General features: G+C 46.3%; 1 protein-coding gene across 5 annotated transcripts in view; it reads left to right on the plus strand.

The window, feature by feature from the left end:
* Nucleotides 1–12,022, plus strand: part of KLHL3 (kelch like family member 3) — a 231,815-nt gene that overhangs the window by 169,101 nt on the left and 50,692 nt on the right. For all 5 annotated transcript variants that reach the window (XM_072956982.1, XM_031673028.2, XM_072956985.1 and 2 more), the window contains one exon: nucleotides 10,163–10,272. In XM_072956982.1, coding sequence (XP_072813083.1) covers nucleotides 10,163–10,272 — 110 coding nt within the window. The remainder of the gene's footprint in view (nucleotides 1–10,162; nucleotides 10,273–12,022) is intronic.

Below are 12,022 nucleotides of genomic sequence, written 5' to 3' on the forward strand. Positions count from 1 at the left end.
GCTGCTGTTCTCTTCTGTGTCTCCTGTCCATCCAGTGCCTGGAAATTAACCGAGGGCCTGCCGGCTGCTTACCTGTGCTGCCTGTGCCCCTTGGTCCACAGGTCAACAAACATTTCTGTTTTTCAGCCTCCTTTTTTGCTCTGATCAAGCCCCAGACCCCAGGAGCCTATGCAGACTCTCATTTCTTCCTGAAGTCTGTTTCTAGGGATACACATGGGGCCAGTTTTTAGGATGATGTCAGTGATGATTTTTGTGAAGAACATTCTCCAGTTGTCCTAGTTCTGAATTCCTCTGACTCTTCCAGGTCCTGAACCTTGACTCTCTTGTTTCTCTACTGTCCCTCCTGTGCCCCCTTTTCCCAGTGCTATTCCCCACCTCCTTTCTGTTCTCAGGGAACCCTCTCTAGTCTCGCCTTTGAAGAGGCCACTTTCTTGAGGGATGTGCTCAGACTTTGCTTCAGTAGGAGCCAAGAGCTTGGCCCAGGTCAGTGTGTCAGCATCTGCTGGTGCAGTGGCAAAGGGAGAAAGTGCTTAGATGCCAGGAGTTCTGTCTCTCTTCCTTGTCTCCCTCCCCTCGCCTCTCTCCCCACCCCCTGCCCTCTCCTCCTGCATAGGGTGTTCATGCTTGCGTGCATACACAGCACATAGCACATCCTTTGCAGTTGGCTGACAGTGTCGTCAGAGGTTTGGGCTGTGTATTGAACCCCCACCTTTAACAAAGGCTCCCAGGTTCTTCTGTCCAGGTTTTCCCCCACTTTCACAGTCTGTGTTTTTTACCTTGGCCCCTTTCACTGTATGATGGTGAGACTCACCTGTGGGAGAACAGGAAGGATGCAGTTGGGAGCACATTATTGTCCTGGTGCTCCCTGGTCCTGACGTGGGCAGGGTGATTGGGTTCTGCAGCGTGTGTGTGTGTGTTGGGGGTTGTGGTACGTGTGTGCATGCAGTGTCCTGATGAGTTACTTCTAGCTAGCATTTACTGAGCTCTCACTGTGGGTCACATCCTATGCAAAGCATTTTATGTGCATTTAATGCAGACAACAACTGAGGAAACTAAGGCACAGAGAGGTGAAGTCATTTGTTGGGGTCAGCTTGTAGAGACAGAAGCAGAATTCAGACCCAGACAGTGTTTACTCCAGAGCCATTGTTTACACTTACTATATTCTGTGGCTTCCAGGCCCCATTTGGTCATAGCATGTAACTGGAGTGTTGGTGGCTGGAGCTGGCATTTTCCATCGGAAGCGTGAGCCTCAAAGTCTGTGCCATGTAGTTACCAAATCCCAACAACCAGACAGTGTAGACACGCAGCCAGCTGTCTCTGCTAGACGCGGGGTGTTGAGTCATCGTGGGGTGGGGAAGTGAGATGTGGAAGTCTTCTCTTCCCCGCTGGGAGGCTGCCCCCTCGCTGCCTCCTAGTGAGGCCTCCTACTTTCCCTGGCTCAGGCAGCATGACTTCAGGCTGAGAGCCTCCTCCCTGTCGTGCAGGCTTTATGTGGAGCCTGGGACCAGCTCCTGGATAGCTTCCTTTGCAGCCCTCAGCTGTGTGTAGCGGGGAAGATAAAAACCATCCTTTTAAGATGGTGTGGTAATGCGGGGGTTGGTAAGACCATGATGAAAAGACATTCGGAGAAGCAGCGTGAAGGTAAAATTTCACACTGTGTGATATTCAGGGAAGGAAGTAAAGGATGATGATCTGTGCTTACTCCTTTGCACCACCCACTGCTTTGGGCCTGCTTTGTGTCTTTGGTCTTAGGCCTCTCATTTTACGTGGCACCTAGTGGCTCTGCTGTTGCTGCCTCCTGAGACCTCGTTCCATTTTAAATGTAGGGGTGTGGGACCCACTAGAGTCACACATGAGGGGCAGTGGCAGCCCTGTGGCCATAGGCTTCCCTTGCCCCATGCCTCAAGTTAGGAGGTGTTTTATCCAACAGACTACAAGGAGATTGTCCAGATCAGAACCAGGGGTCACACCAGCCAACACTTTGGAGCTGAGTGATCCTAGGCCTGTTTTCTCCCCTCTCTGTTCAGGTAATATGTCCTGCCCTGTTTCCAGGATGGTTTGGGGATGGAGCCAGGGGACAGAGAGGAGAGCCTCCTGCAGAAGTAGGTGCCACCCAGGGCCATACTCTGGAACCTCCCTGCCAGTCATGTCATCTGCAGTAAGAAAGCTCAGAGCTGGGTCCTGGTGGAGAGGTCTGGTCACCACCACTGCTGCTGCTGCAGACTAGGTACACTTTAGGGGAGGAGGATCTTTTCCAGAAGCTTCTGATTTGGGTTGCTTTGTATCCAGATGCACAGGCAGGTATGTCCTGCCTCCTTCACCCTCTCTGGTCTCTGGCTCACTGCCTCTGCCTTCACTTGCCCACTGCTGCCAGCTTGGCCTCTGAGTTCTGTTCTTGATCCTACTCTAAGACCAACTTTCTTTTTCTGTTTTTATTATTATTGCTCTTGTCATTGCTGTCTTAATACAAACCCACCCATGATTATTACAGAGAAAGCAGACAGGCAGAAAGAACAGGAGAAACATCACAGTCCTACCTGGAGGGAGCAGTGGGCAGCACCTCAGTATAAAGCTTTCTTGATCTTTTTCGTTCCACATGTATGTTTTCCAGCCTAAGAAAAATCTTAGCAGTATATTCTGAACATCTTTCCATGGTTGCAGACATATTTCTGTACCATTATTTTAAAACTTTAGAGAATGTATACAATAAAGGCAACTTATGATAAAAAAGTTTACAGGACACAAAGGTATAAAATGCAAAGTTGATCTTCTTCCAGACCCTCTTTCTGAAGGGAGCAGGAGACCATCTTGCATATCTCTACAAAATAGACTTTTTAACTTACACAAATAGAAGCCTTCTGTACTCGTTATACTTTTTTTTACACTTAATACAAAATGTTGCAGTTCTTTCCAGACCCTTGTGTGTGGCCATATCTCCCTCTTTTTATTTGCTGCATCATATGGATAAACTATAGTGGGCTATAATTTATTTAACCAGCCCTCTATTGATGCCCGTTAATATTACCAGTTTTTTCTTTTATATAAAGGGCTTCAGTGAGAATTCTTGTTGTAATCTTTTGGAGTATACTTGCTAGTGTGTAAGTAAATAGATTGTATCTGTTGGGTACCATCTTAGTAACATAAAGTAGTTCAAAGAGAGTATACATTAAAAAAAAAAAGATATTGCCAAAGTGCTTCCTAAAAATAGTAAGTATTTTGAAGGTCAACTGTTGCCTTCTGATAAGTCTTCAGCACTCCCCCACTCCTCGGTGAAAGCACTGAGAGGCAGACACAGTGTGACTCTGGGGGGCTGGACCAGCACCCCTCTCCACCGAGCTGTTTGTTTGGTTTCCTGTTTGGATGGGCCTGTCTCTTCCTGCTGCAGCAGTCCCTCCTGCTCCTCTGGGTCCCTCTCAGGTTTCCCTCTCAGGTTATGCCACAGATTTTTGCAATGGTATGTGTTATTCTCGGGGGTGGGGGTGTGGTGAGTCCCACAGTTAGAGGCTGGCTGCTCAGACCCTTGCCCCCAGCTGATGTTGTCATAGTTCTCCTGGGGAGCTGGTAGCTGGGAGAAGGGCCCTCGTGTTTTGCACAGCCTGTTTCTTCTATCTCAGTGTTCCTATTTCCAGGGACTGTTTAATCTTTAACCTCAGAGGCCTGGGACCAGGTTTCTGGCAACTTTGTTGTTTGGTAATTGAATGACCGTGCACTGGGCCATCAGCAGAGCTGGTTGGGAGGGGTATTAATGGGACCCCATCAATGAAATGGCAATTAAAATTCTTTGGACATTTTGTTTACACCCATCTGCCAGAGCTGAGCTGAAACCCTTCAGCCATGGCATGGAAAAGCCATTGGATTTCACGTGTTTGCAGACAGAAATGGCCTTTTTTCGATTGATTGGGTCATTTGAGACCATGGAATGAAGTAATTAAACTAAAGGCAGCAAAAAAACTTTGATGAAGCGTTTAGAAAAACACGAACCTCTGACTCAGTCAGGGTCATCTTGTGAAATTGCTGCATCATGAAATAATGATGATGATGGTGATCATGGTGGGAGCTTCTCCCATTTCTGAACACTTGCATGGTGCCAGGCATGGTGCTCCCCGCTTCCTGTCAGAGGCCATGTAACTCTAAGAGGTAGTTATTACTTTGCTGACTTACAGATGAAGAGACAGAAACTCCAGAGATGTTTAGTAACTTGCTCAAGATCCCACACTTTGTAAGCGGCAATGCCAACAAGATTCAGAATGAGGCTACCTGACTTGCTCAGGGCCCATTCTTTATTTTCCCTTCTGCCCAGGCCGCACAGCCTCTCTCTCCATGGTGGTTGCCTTCCCCAGCCCCTCCCTCTGAGCTCCTGCTTCTACCTTGAAGGTGGCAAGTAAAGCATTCGTGTAGACATGGGTAGTTTTTGTTGGTAGCTGTTCTCCTTGCTGGGATTTTAGGAAAATCCCCTGTTCCTTCCATTCTCTGGGTAAGAGGGAACTTTGTTGTTGAATCAAAAGACTGATAACTGGGCAGTTTTGATACAGCCGTGTGTGTGTGTGTGTGTGTGTGTGTGTGTGTGTGATAGAAAGGAAGAGGTAAATACATATACCTCTGGAATTAGGTCGACATGGAAAGAGAGCTCATAAACCCCCATCCCAGGGAGAGTGGAGGCAGTAATATTTAGAGTCTGAGGACTAATAGTCATGACCCTTGTGGGGAGAGGCCAAGGTAAGTTTCTCTTACTTCTCTGTGGGAGCTGACGCTTCTCCCTGGAGCATGAAAACTGTGGGCCTTGAAAGCCAACTATTGATTCAAGAAAGCTTACCTCTGCCTTCCAAAAATAGGGTAACAGGAGGCAGGAGAGAGAGATTTAAAATAGGTCTGTTTTGTTTTGTTTTGTTTTTAAATCCTGCTAAAATGTTTTGGTTCTGTTTGTGTCCACCTGTGTCAGCCAGTCTCTCCTCGGGGTATGACCAGTGATGCCATTCAGAGGCACTGATACCTCTTTCCTGGGGCTGCTGGCCCTGGAATGGCAGGGTTTATTTCATCTCTGCAGGTCAAAGAAGTCATAGATGTGTTACCACTTCCTTTTGTTCCAGGCTTGTACTTTAGATGGACCTGATCAAAGGCTTAGGTTTATTTCTTCCCATCAAGAGGAAGGAATCCACTTAGGACTAGTCTGAGAGGTTGCCTGAGCTCTAGGCAGTCCTGAAGAATGGGCAAGGAAGCATAATAATTTCAGAGCTCGGTATATAAGACATCACTGTACTAGACGCTGAGGATTCAGCCTTACACAGGACAGACTCAAACAAGACAGAAGCTGCCCTCTTGCGGCTCATAGTCCCAGTATGAGAGAAAGGCCTCAGATGATAAGACAGATTGATTAATGCTATGATAATTTTTATCTTCTGTTTTGGAGGCTTGGGGACACATCATCTAGTATGGTAGACAGGGGATTAGGAAAAGATCTCAGTTGAAGGGCTAGGTCAGAGATTTCAACCCAGGACTGATGCCAAAATATTTAGAATACTACTACTCTAAGATTTTTTTTTAATAAAAGAAATGTCTTCAGATTTCATATTTTATTTCTCTCTCTGCAGTACCCCAAAGAAGGATTCTTAGGGTGCTCTGATGTCTCTATTGAATTTTACCACAATGGCCTGTGCAGGACAAGTTTTTATTATCTTGGGGTCTAAGATACTCACCAGAATGCTTGACATTATATTCAGACAGCCTTGGTTTCTAAACCTGGCTCTACCACTTCCTGCTGTGTGATAATAATTTCATGCCTTAGACCTTCCAACCTTCCATTTCTCCATCTGTAAAATGGAGATACTGATACTCACTTCTGCTGGGCTTTTGGAAGATGTAAGTGACAATATTTTTAAAATACCTAGCACCATGTTAACTATTATTAGGAAAAGCCCTCAACTTTCTCCAGGCTTGTTTCCTTGAAAAGACCCAACTCTGTCCCTAGAGCCAGCTCTTTCCTAGGAATGTGCCCCCCAATTTCCTTATCCTTTCAATGTTGGAAAGATATGTGTATGTTGCCTGGTGGGGAAAGGATTTCCAGTTGTCCAGTGCCCCTCCCCTTCTCCATAATTTCTCATCCAAATGGACAGAAACAAATCCATTGTGTTTCATTAATCAAAACTTAGAACTTAAACAGTATGTGTTACTTAGAGTAATGCCTGCTTAATTAGGACTCTTACCTAGAATTCTTAATTAATTGATTTTTTTTTCTGTTTTCATTTCTCATAAAAAGACAAGAAAAATTTGAGTTTATTTTGTAGAGTCCCCCTTCAAGGGGCTAGCCCATGGTTCAAAGATTCTATGCCCCCTGCACACTTCACCTATCCCCCAAAGGTGAGCCTTGCCTACCTCTCCTGCATCTCCTGCAACCTTGTACAGTTCCCCATTCTTAGTGGATGCTCTGTAAATATTTGTTAGATGAATGAAGACACAGCCTGGGCTCTAGCTCAACTGAGCTACTACTGTTCTCTTGCCTTGCTCTGAATTTGCCTGCTCATACTTTTATTTAATGTGGAGTGCCTCTCCTGGTCATGGCCCTTGGACGTTGGGTTGGGGTTTTGGCGCCTTGTTTTACCCTTTTGAAGCCAGCAGTCTCCTTGTAGTTGTCAGCTCTGCTTTCTTCATTTTTCAAGAAACACTGCATTTGGCCCATAACGCATGAACATTTATTGAGCACTTAGAAGGATCCCAGTAAGTGTGAATTACATATGTTTGCATATCCAAAGACCATAACAGCTTTATGATATAGGTGCTATTATTAGCTCCATTTAATAGATGAGAAAACTGCAGCCTTAGGAAACTGAATAACATATCAGTAGAAAGTTTGTGGAACTCAGTGGAATTTAAGTGGGTCTCTAAAACCTTTGAGGTCCACAGCCTTGCCTGCAGGACCTGTAGTTTCAAAGGATGTCTCTGATGCTGTGGAAATGCTTCTCTGTTAGAGAGCAGTGCTGCCCACAAAGCTGGACTTGGCGAAGCAAGAACATGGATGGATAATACTCATCCTTCATTTCTAAAGAGCTTCTTACAGATTTCAAAGTGGGCTAATCCATATTGTCATTTTTGAGCCCCAGAACAACCTGGAGACTGAGGTCAGGTACTGTGATCCCATTTTATGGATAATGAAGCCAAATCCTGGAAAGGAGTGATTGTAAGAGGTGGAGCTCGGATTGGAACCCAGGTCTCTTGACCATTAGCCGAAGTTTATCACTACATTCTCCCTTAATATGTTGATAGCAAAGCAAAACAAATTTAAAAATCCCCAAACACATATTAAAGGTAGAAGCTGATTCTCAGGGAGGTATACCTTCTGGGAGCAGAGTGGTTCTTCCCATGAAGGGGCTGGGAAGAAGGCTGACTTGAGTACAAAGTCTTGAGGGAACTCATGTTTCCCAGGAAACTGAGTTAGCCAGAGCATCCTATTCCTGTTTTTTCTACTCTGTTGTTTCTTGAGTGTTGTTAACAGAAGGGATCTCTGGCTTCCAGACCCTAGTGCTCACCCCCGTCTCCTCAGCCTAAAGGGGGAAGGGAAGGAGTTTTTGTCTGGACCTCTTTCTTTGTGTCCTCCTGCTCATGTCCTGCAAATCTCCTGAGTCCTGGGGTGCCAGCACTGGGTGAGAAGCTGCTGCCCAGTACCTCCTTTGTTGCCTCCTCCCCAGCAGATGCTGCTTCCTGGGAGGATTACTGAAGGGATTTCCACGGGAGGTTCCAGGTGGGCAAAGAAGCAGCCCACTTCAGAGAGAAGGGACCTAGATTCACATCCTGCAGTGCCCCAGAGCATGCAAGATGGGGAGATGTGGGGAGCTGACTACTTTCTGCCTTGGTTTATCTTTCAGAACTTCTGGTTTGTTTACCAGTTTACCTAGAGTACACATCGCTATGCTTCCATTTTCTTCCTTTTCAAAACCCAAGCTTGTCTACTTTTGACTTTCTGGACTCTGAGGAAAAATTTTTGACAGCTCGGAAGTGTACCTTCTCACCTTTTCCTGTTCTTTTCATTCTTTTCCTGCCTCCAAATGTGAGGTATCTGGCCAACCTGAGATAAAGGTGGGAAGACCAGGTGTGACTCTGGACCACAGAGATGTTGGCACTGGTTTGCCTGACTCTCCCACTGAGCTCAGCCATGGCTGGTCCACAGAACCTTCACGTCCCACACTTTGTCGCTTTTTCTCTCTGCTGTGTCTTGGGTGTTGCCAACACACTGGGGGACTCTGCTCCAAAGTCTTTTTGGACCACAAGAGTGTATAGGGAGAATTCTGTTACATTCCTAGCCTCCAGGTCACAAATGAATTCCCATCATCCAAAGAAGATTGTTCACTTGCTTTTATTTAACAACCGTTAGGAATGGACACTGAAAAAAACTTAGTCTTAAATATTCTCATGGTTAGAGAGGTCTTTTCAATGCCTAAAATCTAAACTTTTTTCTGTTGACATAGAGAGAAGCAAGACCAGCTTCTTATATTATGATAGTTGCTTCCATTCATAAAGGATCTGACTTTTAAATTTGTCCTGTGTACAGACATACCTGAGCCTTGGGATGGGTGAGCTTTAACTGCCTTCAGTGATGTCTTAGGCTGGTGGGGAGCAAGGGGGGAGGTCTTTTTGCCTAGTGAGAGATGGAAAAAATTATTTATAATTCAATCTTTGGGATTAAATGTTAATATTAAATATTAACATTTAGGGAACCTGGATGAAGGGTATATGGGAATTCTTTGGATCTGAAATTATTTCAACATAAAAAATTAAAAATTATTTCTGTAAGAAATGATTTAAAACTTAGGTTCTTTGTTTGGTTTTTAAGAAGTTGTTGGGTGTGTGAGGAGCTCAGCGTGCTCTGACTTTCCATTCCATCGTGCGACTCCCGCAGAGTTGATGTTCCAGCAGCCTCCTAGGTGTGGAGGAGCTCTGAATCTCACTTGAGGGGCCAGCCAGACCAAGTAAGGGTGGCCTAGAATTATCCAAGAAGCTCTCAGGCCAGAGCGGGGCCACCACAGAAGGAAGGGGAGCATCCTGGAGCCTGCAGGGCAAGGAGCACAGATGCTCCTGGGCCGATGGTGCAGGGTTATGAGAACTGAGGAAGGAGCAAGTTCAGGGGCAAATGACAAAGGATGCTGTGACCCCCAGAGCCTGCTGCACCAGGAATTGCCAGCCCTTGGGCTGATTCACCTTGAAAAAGCTTGTAAAACATGTTCACTTTTCCTTTCCCACCAGAGCATGGAGGGAGCAAGACACATGGCTTTTATCTCCATTTTACAGATGAGGTGAGGCCTGGGAAGGTGATGCCACTGGCTCAAGGACACACCTCATAAATGAGAAAGCCAGAGTTTGAATCTGGGTTCCTTTTTTTCTGAAGTGCATTCTCTTTCACTGATATTTCACTGCCTCTATAATAGCAGGATAGTGGCCTGGGCGAATGTCAGGGTAGGAATTGTCCTTGGCTCTTCCCTTGCATGGACCTGGGGCCTGTGGGTTTTATCTCATTCTGGTTCTCCTCCAGTTCCCCCTCATCTTACATCCTCCATGGGTCTGGCTGCCAAGAACCATTCCCAGTGCTGGTAGTGCTGGCCAGGTGGCTGCCACAGCTGGCAGAAGCTTACTTGGGCCTTCTTGTAAACTAGAGACTCACGATAGCTGGCTTAACTTGGACGAGAAAGGATGACCCCTTCCACCAGCCTTCTAACGTTGGCATCCTACCAGAGCCCCCAGAGACCTCCACCCACACAGCGATTCTGACCCACTTTTGTTTGGCTGAGCTGCAGGGGGCACCGTTGGCCACTGCCCGCTTGCGCCTTGAGGGAAAATGAGCTCAATTAAGTAGGCAGGCCCCACTGAGGCTTCTCTGCAACACCATTATTAATCTCACGGAGCATGTAAAAGATACAGCCTCACATCTCTCTGCCCCATTTTCATCTGTGTTGATGTTCAGGATGGAGGGTCACTCGGAGGATGCCTTTGCTGCTGAGTTAAAAGGCTAGTTTCCCTCCAGCCAGAATGGCTGTCTTTCTCTATGCCTTCTGCCTCCCCCAAAGCTCCCAGGACTCCACTGAATCCCACCGACTGTCCTGCCATTGGTTCAGGGAAGGGCTGGGCTGGAGTGTGTTACAACTTTGTTTTCTGAACTTCTGCTTTTTTTTTGGAACAGAGCAGCACTTTCCAGAGGTGATGCTGGGGGAAGAATTTCTTAGCCTAAGTCTGGACCAGGTGTGCAGCTTGATATCCAGTGACAAGCTGACTGTTTCTTCAGAAGAGAAGGTATGGCACGGCCCTTTGGGGAAATGGGAGCCTTGCTCGTGAGGTGGTCATGGGAAGGATTTGTGCTTTCATGAGATCTTTTCTCTTTTTCAGAGAAGAAAAGAAAGACCTCATTTTTGTCCCTAAAAAAAAAAAATGAGGTTTTCTGGCCCATGGCCACTACATTTGCTTTATGGACCCTTTAGAGAAGGAAAAGCAATGATGATAATGATGGTGACAAATCTGCCTCCATTTCTTTAACATTTGCAATTTTCCAAACGCTGTGCTCAGTGCTCTGGGTTCCTCAGTTCACTCAGCCTTCACCTTAGCCCCAAGAAGCAGGCATCACTGCTGTCTTCACATTACAGATGAGGAGACAGCCTCAGACATGGTAACTAGCTTGTCCAGGGTCATTCAGCTGGTCTGCCTGTCACCTGGTCTCTTTTGAGTATCACTGAACATTTAAGCCAGAGCAGACTTTTGGGGAAAGTCCATTCTAAGAGGGGACTGGAATTTTTACTGATGAGGAAACTGAGGCCCAGAGTGGGAATGGGAAATGGTAAAGGTCGCATAGTTTTTCAGTGGCCAAGACAGGACTAGAACCCAGGTATCCTGACACCAAGTCCCCTAACTTGCTGACCACACACTGCTTCCTTTGTGCCGAAAGCTTGACTTCTGCCACTGCTTTAGCTGACCTGTGACTGCTGAGCTGTCCTACCTCCAGGCCTTCCCTTTTGCTGACCCTCTGCTAGAAATATTCTCTACTTCTCTCTTCACCTAGTTGAATCCCCAAACAGTTCAGATTCTTTTCCACTAGGAAGAATTTATTACAGGAGATACAGACTACCATACTGAAAATAACATAAGCTTTGGTTTTGGCTAGCAGGGTCCAATGTCTCATCTCTAATATTTACAAATCAGGTATGTGACCTTGGACAAGATACTTTGCTTCTCCATCTATTTCGTCATCAGTAAAATGTGAATAATAACAGAACATGTTCCACAGAGAAGTTGTGGGGATTGAATGGGGTAAGGTGTGTAACATGCCTGGTACATTACCTGCTACCTGGTAGATGCTCAGTGTTAGCTGAATGATTATTGACCTTGCATCTGGAATTAATCCCCTTCTCGTCTGAGTTCCAGGGTAACACTCACCTTGTTCTGCTTTTTACTGTAGTTACTCTGAGCAGGTCTTACTCTTCCACTCACCTGGTTCCTCACAAGTTCCCTGGTGGTAGGGACCATATCTCACTCACCTCCAAATCCTCAGAGATTCTCATAAATGTTTTTTGAATCGTCCCAGTCCACTCTTAGTGTCCAAGCTGGATGCCCTTTCCTGAGGGAATAGTCAAGGAAAAGCTCCTGAGAAGGATTCCATGTAGGCAAAGAGACTGTGTTCAAAGGTCCATGCCCAGGGAATGGGATGAAATTCACAAGCCCCTGCCTGTTGTCCTGCAAAAGTTTGATGAAGAAGAAAAGCAGTTGTTGACTGGAACTGTGGGCTGTCCTGAGACTTCAGAGGGATCCCCAAAAGGTGACTGGTGCAAGCTGGACTTTCCGTCAGTCTCAGGGAGGTCTCTGCTTCCATTAACTGACGTGAAACAGCACCTCCAGGGGAAAGCATGCCTCTGGCTAGGCCCCAGGCCCCTTCCTGCCCCAGCCTCAGAAATGGAGGGGCTTCCCCCACTTCTTGCCAAGCCCTGTGTCCCGTCTTTTCTGGACTGTGCTAAAATTGGCACAATTGGAAGGAATGAACTATTTGGTTAATCGG

This window comes from Vicugna pacos, chromosome 3 (genome assembly GCF_048564905.1).
Source record: "Vicugna pacos chromosome 3, VicPac4, whole genome shotgun sequence".
NCBI lineage: Eukaryota > Metazoa > Chordata > Mammalia > Artiodactyla > Camelidae > Vicugna > Vicugna pacos.